General features: G+C 44.7%; 1 protein-coding gene across 1 annotated transcript in view; it reads left to right on the top strand.

The window, feature by feature from the left end:
- The window catches only part of FAT2 (FAT atypical cadherin 2), a 65,204-nt gene that overhangs the window by 20,059 nt on the left and 19,118 nt on the right, over positions 1-26,027 (top strand). The window contains exons 5-14 of the mRNA XM_026091384.1: positions 6,912-6,973; positions 7,814-8,125; positions 8,828-9,038; positions 11,558-11,697; positions 13,426-13,701; positions 14,535-14,745; positions 15,885-19,937; positions 22,549-22,745; positions 24,044-24,197; positions 24,984-25,217. Coding sequence (XP_025947169.1) covers positions 6,912-6,973; positions 7,814-8,125; positions 8,828-9,038; positions 11,558-11,697; positions 13,426-13,701; positions 14,535-14,745; positions 15,885-19,937; positions 22,549-22,745; positions 24,044-24,197; positions 24,984-25,217 — 5,850 coding nt within the window. The remainder of the gene's footprint in view (positions 1-6,911; positions 6,974-7,813; positions 8,126-8,827; positions 9,039-11,557; positions 11,698-13,425; positions 13,702-14,534; positions 14,746-15,884; positions 19,938-22,548; positions 22,746-24,043; positions 24,198-24,983; positions 25,218-26,027) is intronic.

The following is a 26,027-nucleotide window of genomic DNA, read 5'->3' as shown; positions in this document are numbered from 1 at the left end:
AAAGAATTGCTTTTAATCTTCCCCCTTACAAACAGCTGGCCTCTTGCACAGCCTAAGTCAGGAAACATCCTTACGGAGGTGACTATCTGTTCATGAGACAGAACAAGGCAGGATTAATGAAAATGAATCCTACTGCATGCAAAGGCTCCACCCATTCTCCAGCACTATTAATGTAGTAAATGTACTGCCATCTTCCTAGACTGTATCTTTCATCTCAGGATTAATTACCAGATCTTTCAGAGCCATCAAAAACCCACTGATGTTTAGTGTAAACAGTTTCCTTAAACTATCATAGTAGTCCTGACATTGGGCCAGTCTGGCAAAGAAAGGTGTGCCATGCCCTTCGCTCTATCAGCTTCTGGGAGAAGAGGGAAGGGAGGGCACAGAGCCCGAGTATGGGAGAGAATTAACTGCATGACTTTGATCTCCTGTGGGTGATAAAACAGTTCAATTACTGCAGTGGGATAGAAGCCTGCTCTCAGATGAGAAAGGAGCTTGGATGTACTGAAAAAGGCTACTGTAGCTCTTAATTGCATGTGCCTGTGGTGTGCCAACAACCTCCTGCCTCGTTCCTAGAGCAGATGCGATGGTTCTGTTGGAGCCAGACCTCTAGAGTTGGCCAGGGAGTTATTCAGAAAGAAATTTTTAGGATGAAACACTGAAACCCTTCTCGTTTCAAGAGATTCTTAGGGTGCCTCTGACTGGCACCATGCAGATGCACCTGGACATATTGACTAACTCTGACCAAGCTACCTCCACTGTCAGAACTTTTTTAGCCAAGTCAGAACATTGCTCTGCATTCAACTTTGCCATGTAGTCCAGATGGCCATGCACAATGCAGCACCATGAACAACTTGCATAACTGCTGGGCTCCATGGAGAGGTGCTTCCAGAGGCCCCATTTGTATGTTGCCTTTTAGATGGTATATAGACTGGAAATGGCTATAAGGATGCCATGCTAGCTCCCATCATGTGATGAGCTCTGGACCCCTGGCACTCGTGCCCCCTGCAGGAAATTCAGCCTTTTCTATGCTGTAGGCACCAGGGAAAACTTTCGCTGTAGTGTGAATGCAGCTCCACAAAGCCATACTCCAAGGCTGCTGTGTTTTTATGGTAAAACAAGTGACACCTGCAAATTCCAAACATTTGCTAGCGAGACAGCTCATCTCTAAGCCAATCCTTTAGTTCCGATCTTAGACAAAAAAAGCTCTCTGAGGTATGAGTCATCTTCTATCCATCTCCCTCTATAGTGAGGCAATTTGCATGTGAAGAGTGATACGTTTTTCAGTCCTGTAAGAAAATCATGAGCTGATCTTATCTCTTGGACAGTTGCTGGAGGTCTTGTCTTTAAATCCTGAGCTTGGAGGTTGCTTAAGGCCTTGCAAGCCTGATGAGGACTCAGTTCTCTGTTCTTTTACTTGCATGTCATCCAAAAGAACAAATGATTACCTGTGAACATAAACTGAGCAGTTTCTATGCTAGTGTTTACAGTATCTAAAGAGAAGTCATTTACTGCTGTTGCCAGAAAAAAAAAAATTATAGCTTGTCTAAATTTCTGGGCTGTAAGCAGCTTATTGGAAACACTGTGATATTTTCATTGTTTGAACAAGGACATGCAAGTGCCTCCAATAAGTAGAATAAAAACATAATCTTCTTTGATCTCATCTGGGGGTGCCCAATGGTAATACAGTGTTGGAAGATGAACTGTTGCTGTTTCAGTTTCTGGTCATTCATATTAGTGCAGGGTTGTATTCAAAATGGGTTGCCCCAATGCAGTGAAAACCAAATGACTTCAACTACATTTAAACAAAGAAGACAGAAAGCACTGCAAATATCTGAACCTTATGAAAGCTATAGTGCTATTAGACAACTTAAGTTTATTCTGGATTTTTAGTTAGGACATGTCTTTGTTTTTCAGATGCAATAAATGCATCTACTTCCTCACTGGCTAGAGGAAATGATCACAAAAAGAGCCAGTCGCATTTCAGATCTTGAACTGCTAAAGATCTATACAATCCAGATTGCCAATACTTCTTCTGAGGTCAGCGCCAAATCCTATGACTGCAGAAGAGTTTGAGTAGGCAGGGCTGCTGGTATAGGTTTATCCATGATGTAGCTCAACTGAATCTCTGTCACATTATTCAATGATAAGCAATAGTTTCCAGAGGAAACCACAGAGGCTGCTGCCCTTAGTCGTGTGATTTTAGCAAAGTATAGGATAATCTGCATTTTTCAGGAATTTCTCTAGCACTTAGATCAGAAGGGAGGCTCCTACATGTGGAGAATACTATAATCTAGACCTCTCCTCTTCTCCTATCCCACACTGTATTCCCAGGGACTTCGTTGCATCAGCACTGAAGCAAATCAGAGCAGAGGAGCCCCAGAGGTCAGTTTGGTGAGCTCCCTTGCCCGTTACTAGCAGGTCTCTCCAGGTAGGAGCCCCTTGGCAGAGGGAGAGAAGGAGGAAACTTGTTCTCATGTTGTGCACTAAGAGAAATTAAGGGCCTGATTTACTGTTACAACAGGCATGTCTGCACCAGGAATAACCCTGCAGAATAGCCCTGGATAATTATTCAGGGCACAGTGCCACACTAATGCACGTAACCTGTTTCTGGTTCTGACACCAGCTTGTTCTGCATTTGATCTAGTATCTCTGCATGGTGATGGGCTGACCAGTAGAGACATACCCAGAAAGGCCCTATGACTTCTCCTCCTGAGGACTTGGAAGGAGACAGGAATGGCTGTGATAACTGTCCCTCAGCAGGGCTTGGCTCCTCCAGCAGCCCTGAACTACCACAGAAGGGCTCTAAGCTCTTCCAGCTCTCAGTTCCCTAAAGAGGGTGGAGAAAAAGAGGGAAAATAAATGAAAGGCTAATGAGAAGAAGGAATAAAACTGCGCAATGAGATGAAAGCTTTCTGCCATCGGCAATGGAATCTCTCCAGCCCAGCCTGGCAGCTGGTGCACAGCAGCTTTTGTGAGAGACAGATAGAGAGAGAGATAGATAGATGGAGAGATGGAGAGATAGTAGGGTTTGGGGTATTCTTTTGCTGGAAAAGTTTTCAGGTTGTTTTGTGCTGGCTTTGCAGTCCATGATGTAAAGCGGGTTCCAGTCCAGACAGGACTGGGAGGAATTAGGAGATGGTGGCAGGAAAAGTTCAGACAAAGCCATTCATCCTGCCAAAAGGCTGTTTTGGAAAATCCTTTTGCCTTGGATTATTCATCTGCAACTCTTGTCCTATCTAGTGCTTGTTCTTCTGGTACTTCTCCTGCTGTGTCTGTGTCCATGGGCTTCACAAGGATGCCTGGTGCTCTCTGCACTTTTCTGCATAGAAGTGTGTCAGACAATTTGTTCTTTAAATCTGAGAATGGTTGCACTGCTGCTACCTGATCCAACATACCACAGGCTTCAGTGGAGCATGGAGTAGTGCAGAGGAGAGTCAGAACAAGAGGGGAGATGGTAAGGGAAAAGAAGAAGAGAGGGTGAGAGGGAAACAGCAGTGGGACAACAGAAAGAGAGCATTTCAGGGGAACAGCCTCTTCCCTTCTCAGGCTCTTGTGAAAGCCTCAGTGTCTGCAAACCTGGTTCTGGCTATTTTAACTATTTAAGATTTGCCTCCCTGCAGCAAGGGCAGGGGGCCAGCAACCTCCACCCCAGTCCTGCTCTTGCCAGTAAAAGTTATTATTTTTTGTTCCCTAACAACAATGCACTGTTAATTTTGCTGCTCCTGTTCCAACACGACCAGCTTTCCTCTCTCCCTTCCCAGGCTGCAAGCAGGAGAACACAAATGATCCTTCCCCATTGCTTGCATGTAGATAGGTCGCAAGAGCAGGGCTTGTGCCTGTCCACATGCAAGCAGCAGAAGGGATCATTTCTGGACCTTCAGGTGAATACAGAGCTCAACTGGTTGACAAAGGCCAATTAGGCCTTCAAATTTTTTTCAGTCTTTAGGGAACTCAGCAGAAACACCAGCACTTTCAGGGTCACCTACAAGAATACAAATATAAGACACCCATTGGACAGGCTAGTTGGTGTTTTCCAGAGGGGCAGGGAATGCACTGATAACACACATGCACACACACATGCACAAAACACTTTCATTAGCAAATAAGCAAACATTTTCCAGGGCCTAGTAAGGGGCAGCAAAAAGAACAGAGAGTAACTGTTTCCCTGGGCCACAAAACCTGACAGCAGTTCCCCTTTAATAACAGTTTCCACTTCCATTTTAGCCCTCTGGCTTAACAAGGTGTAAGTAGCAACTAATAAAAATATGCATTAATTCCAGCTGGCTTCTCTCGAGCACCACGTTCGATCCCCATCTYCCTGTCTCTCGGTGCTCAGCTGCTTTGTGAACACTGCTGGCAGTTTGTGCATCTTGGCAGCAGCACAGCACCATGGCTCTATGTGGGAATAGAGTGATTAACCGTTAACCTCAAGAGCTTTCTGATCTCAYGGCAGAGCGGTTACTGACTCTGGGGAGGAACTGAGAGCTGCAATTGGGCACAGGGTAAGGGACAAAGGGAGTTTACCATGKGTCAGGAAAAGAAGCCAATCCTTTGACTTGTGAGTCAACAGATATGAAGCTAAACCCACAAATGCTGACTGTTAAAACTCCCAGTCAGGGGTATGGCGCAGGTCTGTGATGGAGAGTAGAGTCAGCTGTTACTCCCCAGGAGATCTGAGCATCTTCAAGGGTTGCAAACATCAAAGATAACCATTAAGTTCCAGTTCACGTGCCTTCACTAAAGTCCTGCTCCCCTAGTTCCTAAAATGCTCAGCTATGATCCTGTTTTCTTTCATTTTCATCATCAGGGCATGGAAGAATTTCAGAGTGTGGCCAGGCAAATCCAAACAATCACTTTAGAGTGAAGCTTTAAGAAGTTACCTTCCATCAGCTGATATGCAGTAACTGAGTGTGCACATGATGTCAGTCCGTTGCAATTGAATTTTGCAATGCAATAGACTGAAAGTATCCACAGTATTTACATAGGTATTGGGTGGCGCCCCTGTCAGTACCAGCTGTGTGTCCTGCGGTTGTTAGGACAAAATTATTAACCATCACCAGAAGTAGCAGGAGTTTCCATCTTTGCTCCCCTGTCTCATCCAGCCTATTGGCAATGCACACAGGAATATCAGAGATCTCAACCAACCACTGCTACAGTTCCCTGCTTACGTCCCCATTAAGAGAGCACTTTCATGCTTTGCTATTATTGGAGCCCTACAGTCCCCCATCAGTCCGGGAGAGATTCAGAATTTCTCAGTCAGAGTACACTTAGGCCACTACTGAATCTTCTTCACCTGCTGAGATGTCAAAAGGGAGATTAGGGAGAAAAAAAAAATCCATGACATACACGCAAACACAGCCTTTCAAATCATCTTGTCATAACACATTAAGGAGTGTTGATTTATGATTGTAAAGGCATCAAATAAATGGTTAGTGTGGTGTCTGGTGCCAAATACGAATAATCCCAGAGAACAAGTGGTAACAGTTAACAATAGTTTTGTTCCAAGCAGCTGCTCCCTCCTTCAGCTGCCTGATATTTCTTGCAGCCATTTAAAATTTTCTCCTGTCTATCACACTCGGACAGCAATACACCAAAGAACTACAATAAAACTGAAAACAATACTAATAACGAAAAGCTTTTTGGCTTTGGACCGGACATGAGAAATGAGATGGGTTCATGCAATTCTGATTTACACGTGCATCTGATTAGTCAGATGCACACGTACACATGCTCACACCCCTGCAAGTGCACACTGACTCCCTTGCAAAGCACTTCCCAAAGTAGCATGAGCCTATATCACTACTTGCTTTTGCCAGGCAATTCTCACTGCCTTCAGACAGTTTGCGGGAGGAGGCGGGACTTCTCTTCGCTAGGAATAAACACCATGATAACTGTGACTGCCAGCAGCAGGAGGCATGGGGCTTGGGCAAAAGCACTCATAGGTGTCAGACTTGATGACTATCAGAAAACCATGCATTGTACATACAATTTCCATCATCTGTAAAACAGTTCTGAAAATGATCTAGAGCTGGTTTTCACCAGAGGTGAAGACTCAAGGCACTTGATAAGGACTATTAGCAAGCCAGACATGGAATCACAAGTTTTGACTCTGTCCTTTCTGCACTTGCATCTACTGAGCTTCACTAATTGACAGGCCAAAAAGAGGCAATTATGATAGTTTTATTTAACCTCTACTCTATAAAAGCCATAAATTTTTCCTCCTGCATCCAGCCTATCCTCTGCAGTTAAACTAATGTGTATTTCTTAGAAATCCCTAAATCTTGAGGAAAGACTTTGAATTGTTAGAGGATTCACCCTGTCTCTCAACAAGGCTTAAATAGTCATTGTCATTATCAACTGTGCACCTTATTTTTAGACTGAATGCATTTGTTCTAGTAGTAGAATACTGCAAAGAGGGTATTTCCCCAAGAGAGAAGACAAACTTTTGTCCAAACACTGGAAATTACARAGAGCAAGGTTCAAGACTGGGAAAACAGGAGTCAAGACTTGTTAAGAGGCCAAACTTCTGCCAACACACACACACACACAATGTTTCTTACTTAGAGGCATAAGTAAAGTTTTATTTTCACAGTCCTGTAGCCTTTCTCACCAAATGGCTCACCACAAGTCCTTGACAACCATCAAATAACGTAGGCAACTGGTAGATGTCCTCCCCTCCTCTGTGGTCTCTGTAATCAGAGGAGAGAGAGCAGCACCTCCACCATGTGATTCATGCTGGAAGTGGACAAATTGCTCTCTGGAGGTATCTGCGTCTTTCCTCTGGTTATGAAGGAAACCTTAAACAGCACCATCAGGTGGGCTGATGTTGGGCACACGAGTATTTAGTCAGCCTTTGCTTTCCTCAGGCACTGAGGCTTGCAGCTCAAAGGTTCTTTTTTTCTTGGCAGGTCTGATTTCTACAACTTCACAGCAGCTGGATCGAGAATACAAGGCTGAACATATCCTAGAGGTGGGTAATGATGATTGTAATTAGTTTTATTTACTTACAAGTGTATTAAGTCCTCAAAGAACTTTCCTTACAAGTTGGAGCACAGAGAAAGAATCTCATCCCATCACTGCTGGGAAAGTTAATTAAATGGTGTGTGTTGCCCTAAGAGACAGCTGCTGAAGTACTGCAGGGTTTATTATTTCCTTACTGAAAATTGGAGCAAAAGGCCTATTCTGGAAGCTGTAGGAATGTAGGAAGAGGCCTGGAATTGTCCTCTAGCAGGACGGATAATAAATCACTTGAAAAAGAGCAAGCCAGAGAAATACACCCTTATTTATCTCATCGTACCAAACACCGCTCTGTAGCTTTGCATTACCCGCCCCTGTCCTTAGCTGCTCCAAGCTATACATATTTACATTAGAGGGATCTTAAGGTGTTTTAGTACATGAGAGTGAGGATAATGCACTTCTCTGTAACTGGAACATTCTGGCAGCATGCATAGGCACAGCTAAGTGAGGATGGGTGATAACTTGCAAAGCTGCTATAATACAAATGTTTTCAATTGTGTGATCCCCTAATTACCAAAAGTCTGGCTTACTAGYGAGATCCGACCCACTGTTCCAAACTACTGCAAGCAAGAACCCTGCAGACTTGCCTTCCTGTATCTGCACAAGCCTCGCGAGATACAACCACTACATTTTACCTGTAGAAAGCAGCAGTGCCTTTGAAAATGCCGGGATACGAATGCAGATCCACACAAAAAAACTATTTTAATCACTACCCATCAGGATGAAGGCTGGCTGTTCATGTCTTAGGTCATGGCAAGCATCTCTATCACCTACTCCCTTTGCTTGCTGGCAGGTGGCTGTTTCAGACAATGGAGACCCAGCCCTGAAGTCCACTAGCAGAGTTGTCATACAAGTCCTGGATGCTAACGACAGTCCTCCCAGTTTTCCCCACAAGCTCTTCATGGTGCAGCTCCCCGAGAGGGATGCCTCGGAGACACCGCTGCCGGTCTACAGGCTGATTGCATCCGACCGTGACCAGGGCCAAAACAGCCAGATCACCTACACCATTGATGATGAGGAGGAAGGGATATTCACCATCAGCCCCACAACAGGCATGGTGTTCTCCAGGAAGGCTTTTCCTGCCTCTGAATACAACATACTCACGGTGAGAGGAGAGAGAAGCAGAGAATACCAATGGGAAGAGATGGATGTAGAGTGAAAGAGAGGGAAGGTTTCAGAAATGGAAAAGATAAAAGGAAGAAAGAGGTGGAGGAAATGCAACAGTGAAGAGAGGTTGAATGAGACAGACTTGGGTTACAGTGAGATTAACTGGGAGAGAGGGACAGAGGGAGGGAGAAAGGAGAAATGTAGAAAGTTAGAAGCTATTAAAAAATGGAGGGAAAATGTAAAATGGACTATCCAACCCACTCTCAGATTAGGATACAGTGATCCATGATCCCATCTAGATGTGGGCCTGAATCTGAACAGTCTGGGAGTTTCAGTGGTGCCTCCCTTTGGCATTCTGGTCAGGCCATGGGGCTTGGATCTAGATTTAAAGCTCTCTGATACTCTGTGGGTCTTTGCATCAAGACTTGTGGTCCAGTCTCTGCTTTGGACTGAGCCTGGCAGATTTTCTTGATGGTCAAGAGGAATTTGGGTTGCACAACTTCACCTAGGAAGCAGCCAGAACATGGCCTACTGGGACAAAATTTGTTTTGTGGGATTTTGGGCACACTCAGACCTGAAGTTCCTGGTGGGTGGGAGAAGCAGCTTACTTCAGGGCATTGAGAAGTCCAGCCAGCCCCGATTAACATGGGAGACTGCAAAAACAGCCCTTCTCCCTAACCGTGCATGCATTTCTTGGCAGGTCAAGGCAACAGAYGGAGGCAGCCCACCACTTTCCTCCCACGTGCGGCTTCACATCAGCTGGGTTGCCCGACCTGGCCCTTCCTCAGAGCCTCTAGCTTTCGATGAGCCCCATTTTAACTTTGCTGTCATGGAAACAGATCCTGTGAACCATATGGTAGGAGTGATCAGCATCGAAATGGGCCCCAGCCAAGTGTGGTTTAATATCACAGGTGAGATACAGAAATTAAACCAGCCCAACAATGTCTGGGAGAGCTTGCCCCAGCTGCCTTGGTGTTGAGCACTCGCATGCCTGAGCTAATAAATTTGTTTGCTTTAGGTGTAGGTGAGTTACAGCAAAAGCTTTCTCATAGACATTGAAAGGCTTAAACAGAAAGAGACAAAGCAGCCTGTCTAAGGGCTCCTGTGCCAAATGCAATTATCTAACACACTTTTCAAATGACATTCTGGTGCCTGCCAGTGCTGAGGCGTTCTCCAATATGCCTGAAAGGTAGCACACAACCAACCCCAGCTCTCCCTGGGAAACGAGTGACAGTGTTGGCAGTGGTAAAATATCTTGAGATCTAAGTGACTGGTATGGGTCTCGCAGTTCCCATCTTGCAGACTGCCCCTGTCTCTCCCTCCCTCCTGCACCCACAGCCCCAAGAGGGAGATGAGAGGGAAGGATTCCTTAAACAGCAGGTTTGACTTGACTGGTGGGGCTTTCGCTTCCACTTCACGGCACCCAAGAGATGACTTACACATGAAACGTGAAGTGGCTCCAGGTCCTCCTCTGAGATACCTGATGCCAAGGCAGAGGGGATGTGGGCTGCCACCTCAGGGGACTTGTCAGGCAGCATGTGTGCAGAACTGGTCCTACTAATGAGGGCCAATTGCGCTCATGTAATTTGCTGTTTTGAAGTGGTACCCCAATCTAACTTGCACAGCCTCTTCTCTGACACTGCCTGCAGGGCTTGCCCTCATCATACAAAGCCTTAATTGGGCAAGTAAATTGTTTTTCCTGTTAGTATGCTAGGGCAGGGATAATGGTGTATAAATACAATTAAACAACAAAAGATACAATGCAGCACAGAGCAGGCAATGTTAGTGCAAGGCTTATCTGGCATTAGTAGTGTCTGCTCAGGTTTGCAGCCTTAGAAGTATCTTCCCCTGAATGTTACCCCATCGTTTACTTGCTGGGTGCCTGCCTGTATGCTGGATCGCCTCTTTGGCGGCTCTTACTGCCCTAAGTCTTAGTCAGAACTCTGTTGGTTTGGAGAGTGGCGGAAGAGGATGGGCTTTCATTTCACCTGCTGAAGAAACTAAGCTTCACAGTAGCTGGAAACCAAGCAGGTAATGTAGAGATCCAGAAGCCCCTGAGCACCTGGTTTGAAAACTAGCCTCTCCCCATCAGCAAGGGCTCTGTTGTTAGGGCTGATGGTGTCTGCAAAAACACTGACTTAAAGGGCTTAAAGTCCTACTTAATGTCTTTCCTTTCCTGAGCCTCCTTTTTCCATTTGGCACCATGCAAAGGGAGCCCTTATCTCTTGTCTCAGAGGAAGGCATCCACAGGTATCTTCCTCTTCTGTCTCTGCTTTCTGTCTCTTTCCAGCAGGAAAATATTTGTCCAGATAGCTAGCAACCACTGCATTTCTCCCTCAAGGGGAGATGTGTAATTTAACAGTCAGACAGGATTTTCCCACCTGGTAGGAGAATAAGGTRGAATCCAGAGTATCTGGTAGCCAGAAATGGAGAGGCTGAGACTTGGGATAAATGGCAGAAAACTGCCTCTACCTGTCTGTATCTGAGAACAGTGCGGTGGTGTTTCAAATGCAATAGAGAAATAACAGGCAACCAGCAAGTGAGGCATAAGAAAGGAGCTACCATGCCAGGGCTGAGCAGCAATATCAGGAGGAACAGCCTTTTGCTGCTGAGCTGCTCAGGCCTGTGGTCTCCTGCACTATGCAGCCATCTGGGATGGAGGCAACAGGCCTTGCTCACCCTGGAAGCACCGTCTGCCTCCCCAACTGTTCAGGTATTGGGCTTCTTTGGGTAGCTTGCAGGCTCCCAGCCACGGCAATGGAGACCCTTGCAGACATGCCTGTGGAGTGACCTTGAGTTRGAAGCCAGCAGGAGCTTTGTTCAGCACTGCAGGACACTGATGCATGCTAAGCCTCTGATGCTGCATAGCTGGAGWCTTTGTGCAAATAAACCAGTGCCTGAATGTGCCTGTTGCAAATCTAGCCAAGATATCATATGCATAAGTGTATCCTTTCCTCTCTCCTCCCCCTTCTTTTGTCTAATTCCCCTCATCTTCCCTCTGTTCTCTCTCATATTCCTTTGTCTCTGTTTCTGATTCCCGCTTTGTGTGGCTTCTCTATGTTCTCCCTGTGTCCTGTTTCCATCCATCACAAAGTCCATCACAAGACACAGTCTTGACCTTCTAGAACTGGGGGAGACCTCACTCACGGCACTGTCCCCAAACTGCCTGTGGCCAAAGAGTGAATGCCAACACATCACTGCTCAAGGTGTATTGCCTGGCATGCCACATATCTCTGTATCTGGAGGTGAGCCCAGTGTATGGTTTGTGTACAGTCTCCAGAGGGGAGATCCTCATCCTTTAGATCTTCAGCCAGTTCCTGGCATTCCTTCCCCTGCAGAGGCTGCAGTAACCTGCAGCTTGCTCCAGAGAGAAATCTTACCCATAACTTGCTCTCCCCCATTTCCTTTTCTAATCTGTCCCTTATCCCAGGTGGTGATGATGACATGGATTTTGATATTGAAAAGAGTACAGGCAGCATGGTCATTGCAAGAGCCCTTGATGCCAGAAAGAAGTCAAGCTATAATCTGACAGTAGAAGTCACTGATGGGTCCACTACCATCAAAACCCAGGTAATGCTTTTCACTTTAATAGACCCAATCTAGAGCGAGTAAGCTAAGGGGAATCTTTCTTCTGAATCCACTGAGCTCTGGATCAGGTGCCAGGCACAAGAATCTCATTACACTGTGATCTTCCATTACAGAGGGACATGAGTCTTTTCTAAATCTCAGGTTAAGAATTTTTCATGCTGTTGGAAACACACATGGTCCTGGAAAGCCCAGCTCTTTCCTGATGATCACAGCCAATCTGTAAGGACATGTTTACAGCACAAGCCGAGTGGCAGTTCATACAGTCATTCCTCAGCTAGCTCTCAGCTGCTCGGACTAAACTGCAGCTTAGTTGGGATAACAGACTTGATATGCAGCTAGACTGTGCTCGGATCCCTGGTGGCACATCTAGTGGTGTTCCCAGGACCTGACAGACTGTGTAAAGTCAGCACAGATGCATCTATAAGAGACGAGGTCAGGACCTGCCTTGTCCAGCTCCAAGTGCATGGAGCATTAATAGTGTATCAGCAAAGAGATCCAGGAGGCTGACCAAGGCAACTACAGAAATGCTGAGTCCTCTGAGTTGCAATGTGAGAAGTAAGCACTGATGAAAGGAGGCATGCTGCACTCAGGCATGCCCCTGARCCCAGGTTCCTATGGCTGCTGAGGTTTGCCCATATTTAGCTATCCTCAGAAGGAGTGTTCAGGGCTTGATCTTTCACCAACTGTTTTCTCCATACACAAGAAWCCAAAAAGCCAGCCTTCACTGTATGGAGGAAGGCCTAGATCATGAGTCACCTATGAGTTACACTTATCGTGGGAAACTCATTGCAGAGGCTTGCAAGGGCTGATGAATGAAGAACGCAACCATTCCTGTGAAACACAGTGCTAACGGATGGCTGTTATCTCAACTATCTTAAAGTAATATTCCAAACAAACAAACAAAGCCTTGCCTTGCCTGATGTGCATTCCCTGCCACCTTGCATCTCATCCCCAAGTTTATTTTGGCACTCAAAGCCACTGGCACATGTCCGCAAACCTGCTTGTGCAAAACACCTATGGCATGTTCAGGTTTGTTAAAGGAAGCAATTATTACACTTGGTTGGGACTTCCTAAGAGGCGGTCAACAYATCAGTAGGGAGGTAGGGGACAGTCAAGGTACGAAAACAAATAGAAGGAACCAGGCAACCTTGCAAGCAGAATTAGGGTTGGCCATCCACAGGTTTTTGCTGTTAAATGCAGAAGGGAAGATTTGTCTGTAATAAATGTAGACTGCAAGCTTTGCTTCTAAATACCTTCTCCGTGCATGTGCTGCTTTTGAGATATCCCAGCCCTTCCCTTCTTTTACCAAATATTTCCCTTCTGTCAGTGTGGAGGCATCAGCCAGCAAAGCCTAGCACCATGGCTAAGTGAGTGCTACTTTACAGGGCACACTATGAAGGTTTCCCTGTGTGCCAAGTGCAGGCATGTTCAGTCTGAATGGCTTTGCAGACTGGARAGAATAACAAAATGAGAGGAAGCAAATCAAAAATCACCAAGGGAAAGCACAGCAGGTGTTCCTCTGAGAAAGGTATGAAAGGGCTGCCAGTCACTAAGGATGGCAAAGCCCCAAGAACTGAAAAAACTGTGACTGTTACAGAGCTCAGAGCACTACCCCACCCAAGAGGGATTAGAGGCTGAGATTTTGCATGGATACATAAATCGGGTTGCTCCCAAGTCTCTGCTGCCCTCACTGTGTTGTCTCCCCCACAGGCCTTTATCCATGTGATTGACATCAACCAGCACCGTCCCCAGTTCCTGGAGAGCCATTATGAGGTGACAATTCCTGAAGATACACCCTCGGGGAGAGAAATCCTTCAAGTCAGCGCAACAGACAAGGACAAAGGGAAAGGGCTCATATACACCATCCACAGCAGCATGGACCCCAAAAGCACAAGACTTTTCCAGTTGGATCCAAGCAGTGGGGTCCTCACAACAGCAGAAGGGTTCAGTTCCCAGCCCATGCCACAGCACACCTTAACAGTGATGGTGAGTTCTAGTCAAAGCCTGCTGAGTCCATCAGCTTAGCCAGGATATAACTGCAATATAGGTTGCTTGAGAATTTCAGACTGATTCTAGTCTTTGTCAGAGGTTTTGTCTAGAATGACACAGAAGAGGAAAGCAGGGTTAACTTTTACTATATAACCATTCTGGGTAGATCTGGTCGCAGCTGTTCTCATACAGATTAAAAACCTACTATTGTCCCCTGACAGCAGATGAAACATAGGAACATAAGAATATAAAAACAGCTACATCAGATGAGAGCAAAGAACCATTTCACCCAGTACCTTGCCTCTCTCAGTGGCTGATAACAAGTAGTCAGGGAAGAATATAACAACAAGGAAAGTTTGTAGTGATACTTCCCAAGGATATTCATCCAGCCACCCGTCATTTGCAGCTCAAGGATTTCCTGAACCAGAGTTGATGCCTTCATATTTAATAGCCCTTGATGGAAATTTTGTTTCATGAATTTCTCCAATTGTTTTTTTTAAAGCCTTTTGAAAGCTTGCTGCATCCACAAAGTCCTGTGGCAAGGAGTTCCATAGAGTCTAACCATCTGTTGAGCCCCATCACCTGCTCGTTTCATTGGAGGGCTACTGGGTTCTTGTACTGGCAAGCATGGTGAATAATTGTTAAGTTTTGCTTTCAACTCCAAGGCTATGCTTTGGCTCTGAAACTTGTAGGCTCACTGCCATCTGAGGGGTCGGTACAGCTGAAACACACTGGCCTCTCTAAGAATCCTGATGAGCTATTGGAAGCTTGGTGCAGGAAAGGCTGCCTGCTCCCTGAGTGTGATGGTACCKGCTCTTTCTGTCGTTCAGGTACGGGACCAGGAGGTCCCCATCAAGAGGAACTTCGTTCGGATTGTCATCCATGTGGAGAACAGCAACCTTCACCCTCCACAGTTCAGCAGCATCCATTATGAAGCAGAAGTGCTGGACTCAGCAGTAGTGGGCACAGAGGTTATACAAGTCAGAGCCCTTGATCCAGACCAAGGAGCCAATGCTGAAATCCACTACTCCCTACAGGCAGGTGAGACCCATGCAACAAGGCAGTCTTTGCTATGAACACATCTGCATTTCCATGCTCTAGTGGTGGACATACAGTTGACCAGCTTTCTGTATTTTATAGGATACACCTACATAGACACTGGACCAGATCAGTCTTCAGGGTGTTACTGCTCTACAGATGTTCCTTGGGTATACAGTTAACCTCTCTAATTGACAGCCAGCCAGACTGCAGACAGCCAGCATAGCTGGGGAATTGAGTGTTCCTGGATACCTTAAAAAGTGTTATGACCTGCTAGGGAAAAAGAATCAGAATATACTATATCTCCTTAGTGAGATTGTTCTGCTTGCTTCTGTTGGAAAGAAGAATAGTAAATAGCTGCATGCTTCTTAACTGTGATTTCCTTTTTATCCAGAGAAAAGCTGGAGATAGCAGGTAATTTTCGTGTTATAGAATATTACCATCCTTCCTTAGGGATATAGTTCAATGCTGGGTCACTGCTCTAAGCAAAAATGTGACTGGACCAGTTGGAACAACTTTAAGTCTGCTCTTCCCAGCCACAGGAACTGACTGATGGATCACTATCCAGTTGTTAGGCAAAAGTACTCACATTCCCACACGTCATTATCACTTGCACCAGTTCTACCAAGAAATACGTCCTCGAGAAAAGTGGAACACCCTTTCACAGCAATGACTGATGGTCTTTTTAGGTCATACAAGCTTGGTGGGCAACTATTTTAACATAGTAAAGGTTAATACACAAGTACTTATGACTGTGTCACATTGACTATTTAGCACATAAGCTCTTTGCAGGATATGAACCAGCCTTTGCTCCATCTTTCTCACTGCAATTTAGATCAAGTACTGAGAAATTTAATTGCTCCTGAAGTATTGGTAATTATAAGCATGACAGGGCTTGAAGAAATTAGTACATTCTGTGCTACCACGTTCTGCACATTAGGCGAAAGTTCCAAGCATATGTGCCACCACTAAGAATTACTTAGAAACTAATCAAGATAGCATGCTGTCTCCCAGTGCAAGAAACAGATGATGATTAGTGCAAACTGCTTGGTCTGAAATAAAGAGCATCAATGCAAGAGGCTCAGAAAATCAAGACCAAGAGAATATCTGCATTCTTCACTTTGTTATTTCTCTTACTGCAGGTAATGGGGAAGGTTTCTTCAGCATCGACCCACGTTCTGGAATTATTACAGTTGCCCAGAAACTGGACCCATCCAAGCAAGACCGATTTACTCTTATTGTAAAGGCAGAAGATCAAGGGTTCCCTCAGCTTAAAGATTCTGCTACCATACATGTCCACATTAGACCCTCTGACAGGACCCCTCCAAAATTTCCAGAGGCTGAATACATCACAGAGATCAGTGAGTCCACTGCTGTGGGCTCTCCTCTGATTCAAGTTTCAGCCACAAGCTTGTCACCAGTCAGCTATGAAATAAAAGATGGAAATGGAGATGGAGTGTTTTCCATTAACTATCAGTCAGGYCTGATTTCCACTCAGAAGAGCTTAGATTTTGAGCAGGTGTCTTTTTACCAGTTGAAAGTCCGTGGCACCAACATGGCTGGGGCCTTTATGGACACAATGGTACTTATCTATGTCATAGATGAGAATGACAATGTGCCCATCTTCATTAAGCCTTCCTTTGTTGGCTGGATCATGGAGAATGCTCCATCACAAAGCATGGTTCTAGATGAAAGCAATGCCCCACTGGTGACCCATGCAACAGATGCTGATCAAGACTCCAATGCTCTGCTGGTCTATGAAATTTTGGAACCAGAGGCACTGAAATATTTTACAGTAGATCCCAGCACAGGGACACTTACCAGTCGTGCTGAAATAGACTATGAGCTCACTCCAGTCTTCCACTTCAGTGTACATGCCCACGACAGTGGAAATCCCAGCCTATTTGCATCCAAGCCAGCCAAGGTCACAATCCATGTTAAAGATGTGAATGATTCACCTCCAGTCTTTTTCAAAGACACTTATGAGCTTTCTGTCTTGTTACCTGCCCACCCAGGGATGGAGCTTTTGTCAGTGCAAGCAAAAGATGCAGATTCAGATGTGACCTATAGCATCGTGGAAGGGAACCTTGATAATGCCTTCTATATCCACCCACTCACAGGTCTCATCTCCATTCTTAATTCTACTGGCCTGGGAAGCTATCGTGAATTTATGGTTAGAGCTGGGGATGGCTTATATAAGAGCACTGCACAGGTTAAGCTAAATTTAACTCAGGCACAAGGTACTGGCTTAAAATTCGATCAAGATGTATATACAGCAACCGTGATGGAGAACTCTACAGATCAGAAGACTCTCACTGTTCTTGGGGTAAAGGGATATCAGCTAAATGAACCGCTCTTCTACTCACTTTTAAATGGAAAGGAAAGGTTCAAAATGATCCAGGCATCCGGAGTACTCCAAACCAAGGGTGTGAAATTTGACCGTGAAACACAAGACATGCAYGAGGTAGCTGTGGAAGTGAAGGACAATAGGAAACCACCAAGAGTGTCCCAAACCACAGTCAAGGTTTATGTAGAGGATATCAATGACAATCCACCTCACTTTGAGAATGTGCCATATTATACCTCAGTGCAGGATGGCACGGAGCCAGGTGATGTACTTTTTCAGGTGTCAGCAACAGACAAAGACATAGGGGATAATGGAGCCATTACCTACTTGTTTGCAGAGGACTACAAGTATTTCTGGATTGACCCCTACCTAGGAGACATCTCACTTAAGAAACCTCTTGATTATCAGGCTTTAAATAAATACAACCTTCGAGTCATTGCTAAGGACAGAGGGGAGCCTCCTCTCCAAGCTGAAGAGGAGGTTGTGATCAGTGTAAGGAACAAATCCARTCCTCTGTTCCAAAGTTTTTACTACCGAGTGAAGGTGCCAGAAAATATCCCCCTGTACACATCTATCCTCCACATACAAGCCCGCAGTCCTGAAGGCTTGCGCCTCATCTACAACATTGTGGAAGAAGACTCCCTGAAACTGTTCAGCACTGACTTCAAAACTGGTGTCCTTACTGTCACAGGCCAGTTGGACTATGAGCTAGAGACGAAACACACATTCACTGTTAGAGCCACAGACACAGCACTCGGATCCTTTTCTGAAGCCATAGTAGAAGTGGAGGTAGAGGACATTAATGACAATCCCCCCATATTTTCTCAGATGATCTACATGGCATCTGTCTCAGAGAGTTTGCCTGCACAGACCCCTGTTGTCCAACTCTCTGCTTCTGATAAAGATTCGGGAAGAAACAAAGTGGTCTCCTATCAGATCTTGGATGATGGTTCAGATAGTGCCAAGTTCTTTAATATTGATGCCAGCACAGGACAAATAACAACAGCCCAAGCACTTGATTATGAGAAAAATCAACAGTTTCGCATGAAAGTAAGAGCAGTAGATCATGGGATGCCTCCACTTAGCAGTGATGCCCTGGTAATTGTAGATGTGACAGACATCAATGACAATCCCCCTGAGTTCAGCCAGCTTCAGTATGAAGCCAAGGTAAGYGAAATGGCTACATGTGGGCACATCGTGGTAAAAGTCCAGGCCCTGGACCCTGATAGCGGAGATACCACCCGACTGGAATATGTGATACTCTCAGGTAATGACAATAGACATTTCACCATCAACAGCACTTCTGGAATAATATCTATGTTTAACCGCTGCAGAAAAGACTTGGAGTCATCTTACAACCTCAGAGTTTCTGCCTCAGATGGAGTTTTCAAGAGCACTGTGCCTGTATACATCAATACCACAAATGCCAACAAATTCAGCCCATCTTTTCAGCAGAACATGTATGAGGCAGAACTGGCAGAAAATGCTGAGATAGGCACCAAAGTGATTGAGCTGCTGGCTATTGACCCAGATGGTGGCCCATATGGCACCATAGATTATACTATCATAAATAAACTTGCCCATGAGAAGTTCTCYATAGACAATAAAGGCCGTATCACCACACTGCAAAAACTGGACAGGGAAAACTCTACAGAGAGAGTCATTGCCATTAAAGTCATGGCCAAGGATGGGGGTGGGAAGGTGGCATTCTGTACTGTCAAAATAATCCTTACAGATGAGAATGACAACCCACCTCAGTTTAAAGCCTCTGAATATACGCTGTCCATCCAGTCCAACGTAAGCAAAGGTTCCCCTGTCATTCAGGTACTGGCTTATGATGCTGATGAAGGTGCAAATGCAGATGTGATTTACTCTGTTGACTCTGTGGAAGATGTGGCAGAAGACCTTGTTGAGATCAATGCTGCCACTGGGGTTGTTAAGGTCAAGGAGAGCCTTATTGGTTTAGAAAACAGAGCCTTTAACTTCAAGGTGAAAGCTGAGGATGGCAGACCCCCTCACTGGAACTCCCTTGTCCCAGTGAATCTTCAGATTGTCCCCCGGGAGGTGACATTGCCAAGGTTTTCTGAGCCCCTTTATACATTCTCAGCATCCGAGGACCTTCCAGAAGGATCAGAAATAGGGTCAGTCAAAGCTTTTGCAGAGGATCCCATTATATACAGCTTGGTAAAGGGAACCACCACAGAAAGTAACAAGGACGAGGTGTTCACACTGGATGAGCAAACAGGGGCTCTGAAAATCAAAAAGGCTGTGGACCATGAGACCACCAAGTGGTACCAGATTGATGTTATGGCTCACTGCTCACATCAGGAGACTGAACTTGTCTCGCTGGTCTCTGTGAACATCCAAGTACAGGATGTCAATGACAACAGACCTGTTTTTGAGGCAGATCCATACAAAGCTTTTGTCATGGAGAACATGCCATCAGGAACCACAGTCATTCAAGTGACAGCTAATGATCAGGACACAGGAAATGATGGACAGGTAACCTACAGTTTGGAAGCAGAATCTGGCAACCTCCGAGGACTCTTCACTATTGATGGTGAGAGTGGGTGGATCACCACACTGAAAGAGCTGGATTGCGAAGCTCAGGAGATCTACCGTTTTTATGTGGTGGCCACTGACCATGGCAGGAAAGTCCAGCTGTCTTCCCAAACCCTGGTGGAGGTCACTGTCTCTGATGAAAAYGACAATGCTCCACAGTTCACCTCAGACTTCTATAAAGGGTCGGTAATTGAGAATGCGGAGCCAGGGCAGGTTGTTATCACACTGAGTACCATCGATGCAGATATTTCTGAGCAGAACAGGCGGGTCACATGCTACATAACTGGTGAGTTCTTCCTAACTTTTATTCTTCAGTGGACAAGAATAATTAGTGTCATGTCAAAGTCAGGTTTTGATACAATGTCTTATAGAATATTGATATACAAATAGTATTATACTAATAATTCCATCAGAACTACGAGATGTATTTTTCATACTTATTTGGAAACAAATAAACMCAAAATTATATAAGTAATTATACAATATTGGAGGTATATTTATACACATTTTCTTATTAGCTAAATAATTATGACTGTGTAATTGTAATGCCTATTGCATGGACACAAGCAGTGATACAGCTGGAAGGAAAGTTTCTTCTGCAGAGATCTGTGAGCTGTATTTAAGTTCTTTGGCCCTGCTTTTTTTCTTGCAAACATTGCCCTGAGTTTACACATCACACATATGTATGTTCTGCATATATTTTTTATAACTGTATACGTGCACATAGCATGTGTATAACTTTCTGGTATTAAGCGCATTTCCTACAAAGTCAGTTTAACTCTGACTTATCAAAAAATTAGTCCTCAAATATATGGAGCTGCACTTTTTTTCCCCAAAGACTGCAGTTAACCACTTTGCAGGCTGGTGGATGTTTGAGACTGCTATATCAATCTTAGTTAAGCTTTTGACTAGCAAGAAATACTAAAGATGGCTCTTGCATCCCTGGAACATCAGTTGTGCCAACTAAAATTAACCACTGTTCTAAAACAACAAAAAAGGTTACACTGARCATTCATCATGCATCTGTACAAGTAGAAGCTTGAATTTATGGTAGTTTTTGACCCCAAAGGGTCTTTCTCAGGCCTGGAACAAATACTTCAAATTAAAATGTTTTTTTCCAACTCAAACAAGACACTTCAGGGTCAAAGCACTCAGCCTGATCATGCTATAGCCTGTTATCTATCAGTATAACCATTCAAAACAGAACAGGAATGCTGGTACTTTCAATTGTTTTATGGCATGCCTAGGTATTTGTAAGCCTTTGAGAGGAAAGATTCGTTTCTGTAGGAGCATTTCTGCTGTTTTAAAGGTACTAGTAACTTCCACTTCAAATTACGATCAAAAAAGGTGCACATTTATGTCTGCGATGATTAACATACCTTCCCTCTGCCTTGTACTTACAAGCATAGATCAAACTCTACACAACAAACACATAAGTATGACTGCAGTATAGCGCTGCAGCAAAAGAACCTAAGAGGTGAACAAGGAGCTAACTTCTCAGTGCTCAAATCCCTTCAGACCCAAACAGAGAAGACCCTTCAAGCACTAGCCTAGAAGAGCGTCCACCAGTTTCTTGTCCATCCAGTCATCCGTTAGTGAAGAGCCCAAATTTCCCTGATAGTAAGAGAAAGAAGAGTGGTACAGAGAGGAGATCTGTCCCAGATCATAAACTGTTTCCCCAAAGTAAGACAGAGAATTAGTGGAAGAGGTCTTCCTCTCTGTTCCTCTCATGGGCATTGTGGTAGGAGGCAGGGCTAGGATTCTGGTGTCGCACCACAAGTTGTGCTACCCGGAAGAATAAGGGCTCTTAGTCCACTTCCAGGGGAGTTGCATCAGGAGGACCTAAGGTCCATCTTGTCCAAAAGCTCTCTGTGGCCCTGCTGGTATCATAGTGATGGCTGTGGAGCAGCTACCTCATATGCACATTGATTTCAAATGCAGGAAACTAAATCTGAATATGGGTTAGAGTCTCCCAATGTCAGAAGAAGAGCTAACAGAGGCCTTCCGGTGCCTCCAGATTCACAACCACGTCACCCTAATTCAAATGAAAGCAGAAAGAGAGTGAACATAACTTACCTGGCTGTGCACAGCCTTTTAGAGTCGAACATGAACAAGCCCTGCAGCCACCTCTCTTCATTGCCTCCCATTACCTAATGTGCTCCCTCCTTTGGCCCAAAGGCTTGGGTTCAGCAGAGGACACGAGCTCTTTGCCAGAAAAGAGGGATTCTCCAGGGGTAGCAGCCACCCCTTTTATAATCCACTTTGTCTAACATCAGCAGGAGAGACATGAAGCTGATGGATTGGAGAGCCTGCCTAGCCTGGATTTATCTGGGTATCTCAAAATTTGCCCCTTATAAAATCAAAACGTAGCCCCAGATAACAGAGCTCTATGTTAAATGCATCTACAAGTTAAAAGCAAATGAAACTAAACATGGTACTGTAACAATAAGACCCAACCAATGTTTGCAGGATATTTATAACTCTCAGGTCCCTTTAAGAATATACACCARGAAAGACTGACACGCTTTAGAAAGTGACAGAGAACACAGTTTTGTGGCAACTAATATGCACGTCTGCAGAACATTACACAGACATTTCTGCAATTAGGAGCTGTTCCCTCCTTCCAACCCCTTCCTCTCCTCATTGTAGGATTCAAACAGTAAATAACAGAAACATGAAGCGTATTTCTCAGGGTCTGCTGTGCAGTGAGGAGGAGCCAACTACTCCCCACCCAGTCAGTACAATACCAATGCACTTTCTGTGTCACCACTGCAAGTCCGTCGGCTCTCATAAAGGACTGGGAGCGAACATGCATATATCCCCATCTCTTGTCACTTCAGATTTTCAGCACCATGTAAATGCCTTTTTTCTTCATCTTGTCTCCTGTACCCTTCTAGAAGGAGATGTATTAGGACAGTTCACAGTTAACCAAATCGAGGGAGAGTGGACAATTTCTTCTAAGAAGCCTCTGGATAGAGAAGATACAGAGAAATATCTCCTCAAGGTTATGGCTTCCGATGGAAAATTTCAGGCTACCACTGAAGTGGAAATTTTTGTTCTGGATATCAATGACAACAGCCCTGAATGTGGTCAGGTAAGACATCTGTGCCGGTATATTAGGGGGCATGAGGAAGCAGCTGGAAAGAAGTAAAAGCAACAGAGAGGAAGAAAGGACAGAAGGAGCACGTGTGAAGAGGTTTGACTTGTCATAATTTTTCTCACATGATCCTGTTGCTTTGATTGTGCTTAGCACTTTTAATTAAGCTGCACGTCAAGCAAGAACATTAAATCTAGCCTCCAAGCATGTTTGCCAGCAGTAAATGAGTGCCTAAGCATTATGAAGGATAATTTTTGGAGATAAACAATGCCAGGAAGCCTCCTGGGTAGGGGCATGTAAATTACCAAGCTTTATATCCTGCTAAGCTAAGAGATTCCCATCAGGAGGTTTGTTACTGTACAGAGAGCAGATCGCTACCACGGATTTCACTCGAGGTGGAAAACAACAGAAGTGGTCACTTCCTAAACTTTCAAAGACCTGTGTGAAATGAGTGCACTGGTCCCAGTCAACTTCCCAGCAGCCAGYGACCCTCATCTCAAAGGCACTGATGCGAATTACTGACCTTCGCATGCTCACAGCAGAGATAAGGAATGGGTACTGAAATATCACCATAGCACTCTATAGCTCCCCACCCTACTGTAAGAGTAAGGATAACAGAGATTATATCTATCATTTAACACTTGCTAACAAAGAAACTTCAGGTTTAAAAGGACCTCAAGATGGCAGCTACTCCATCCTCCGGTCTCAAACAAGAACTGATCTATCAAAACTGTTTGTCTAACCCATTCTTAGAGACCTAGAGATGGAGGTCTGCAGTCTTCCTTGATAATCTGCTACTCAGTTTTACTGCATCATCTGTCAGACAGCTTCCCAAATGTTGAATGTTCCTAGAAACCAGGTTGCTTCTTCACTCGATGCAGCAGCCTCTTACAGAGCATCAAAGTTAAGATGATTCCTGTCAGTTTTTTTTTTTTTTAAGCTAAATAGCACTGATTAGGTCAACCATAGGTCACATTTTGTAGATCTCCAAACTCTCTCCAAGTGGTCTACATTCTTYCTGAACTGTAGTTTTCACAGTTGACTGCTGCTCCAGTTGGGGCTTTAAAAGTGTCAAACATAACAGGCTTGTCTTCCAGTCTGCACTCATATATCCTGGTATTGTGGTTTTCTTTCACAACAGCAAGACATTAGGCACATCGTGCTCCACTGTAAACCACATGGTTTATCCTTTTCTATGAAAGTTCTGCTAGTCTGTTTTCCCCTTATTGAATGAGGGTGAGTGAAGGTGATTTGGAGATAGATCAGAAGCCAATGACACCTTCTGTACTTGCCAGATATTCTATACTGGGAGAGTCTCTGAAGATGCCCTCCCGGGTCTTTTCATTTTGAAAATATCAGCGACTGACCCTGATGTTGGCAGCAACGCCCAGATAACATACAGCCTCCATGGCCCCGGAGCAGAGGAGTTCCGACTGGGCCCGCATACAGGTGAGATCTGACCCTGCCCCATGGCAGTATAAGGGAAACTGGATGTTTTTATTCTCTTCCTCGCCAACCAGAGAGATACCAGCTTCCAGCCACAGCTTACCACTTATCTTCTCTTGAACAAACAAAAATGACTGTTCATTTTAACTTTCCCAAGCTAGCAGGGGATGACAAACAGCAGTTTTATTGCAATATGGTATAGAGGAGCACTTGTTACGTGTCTTCCTGCTAGCTTTATTTACAAATGTTTGGCACTAACATTATGAAAATGAAGGGCAGACACTATTGCTAACAGCCAGACCCCAAGGAGGAGACATAGGCAAAGTATTGAAGCACTGACTTGAGCTAGAAACGTAAGTTTTGGTCTAAACTCTATAGGGAAGTCTTAGCGGTCTTGGAAGTGTATTTGCTGATCTTGGTTTCCTCCTTTCCAAATAGATATACTGATACTTCTAGAGATCACTTGGGGTTCGTTACATTGCAGGAAGCTTAAWTCAGCAGGGTTTACAAAGGTGTTTAGAAGTACAATTTATTTATGAGCACCCATATCCCATGATAACATCCCTCACATAAAGTTCAGCCTGACTTGTAAGACTGGCAATGATCTGAAAATAGCTCTGAGCAATGCGGCATAGACACATCACCACTATTAACTGGATTAGAACTGGTGTTCAAACCCAGTCTGCTGTCTCCCATGGTTCAATCAGGAAGACAGCATGCTTGAACCTCTCTAAACTCTCCTAGACTGCAGCTGCAAGAGACAAGACCATCTCCTCTTATTTCCAATAGGGGAGCTGACCACTTTTGCACCTCTCGACCGGGAACAGAAACCTATGTACCATCTTGTTGCCAAGGCGACAGACGGTGGAGGCCGTTCCTGCCAGGCAGATATTACGCTTATCATAGAGGACACGAATGACAATGCACCAAGATTCTTCCCAAGTCACTGCGCTGTGGCTGTTTTTGACAACACCACAACAAAGACACCCATAGCTGTGGTTGCTGCCAGGGACCTTGATGAAGGTGAGTCAGAATAGGATGCATTTTTTTTACTACAGTTCATCTTTCATCCTGAATAGAAACCTTTAAAAGCTAGGGAAGGGTTGCAGCAACGGGCATAGATGATTGAATCTTGGCAAAGACAAGCACCTGAATCTCATCACTGACACGTTCCTGACTTGTGGGCTGGCATCAGCATTCTTGCAACCCTGTAGGAAGTGCAATGTCTGTAGAAACATGCACAGACAGACATTGAGGACAAGTTCAGAAACTGTACTATGACACAACTGACTGTAAAACAAATTTTATCTTGGATCCAAACTGGACAGAAATCATCCTAAAGACAGAGACTGAGAACCCACATAATTGGGAAGAAAGGGGACTTTGGATCTGCAAGGGGCAGATGATATGGTTGGAGTGGTCCTTCTGAAGATGCAGAGATTTTTCCTGTGATTTCAGATTCTCAGAAAAAATAGCTAAGGCTCCTTTAGAAGAGAGTTTCCATTAAACCTCCAAAGCAGAGATTGAACTTACAGTAATAGAGAAGCAAGATAATATTTATCTACTGTTGGATGGGAAATGAAGTTTACAAAGGAATTAAAAATGGGAAGCACCAGTACATACAGACAGGTGATGCTGATAGATGATAGTGAGGGTGGCTAGATAATTGAATCTGCAGGAGGACAGGAGCAYGCTTGAAGGAGATCTTCATACAGCCTCCATTTCCCCTGAGAATTTAAATTCACATAGGTACATGTAGTCCTAGTGGGTTTAAAAAAAAAAAAGAAAAAGAAACAGCAGCATTCCTACCCATGGATTAATGCAGTCTGTCAC

Source organism: Apteryx rowi, unplaced genomic scaffold, assembly GCF_003343035.1.
Source record: "Apteryx rowi isolate R43461 unplaced genomic scaffold, aptRow1 scaffold_90, whole genome shotgun sequence".
NCBI classification, from domain to species: domain Eukaryota; kingdom Metazoa; phylum Chordata; class Aves; order Apterygiformes; family Apterygidae; genus Apteryx; species Apteryx rowi.
Note: the sequence above shows the minus strand (reverse complement) of the source record. Positions and strands in the feature narration are given on the sequence as shown.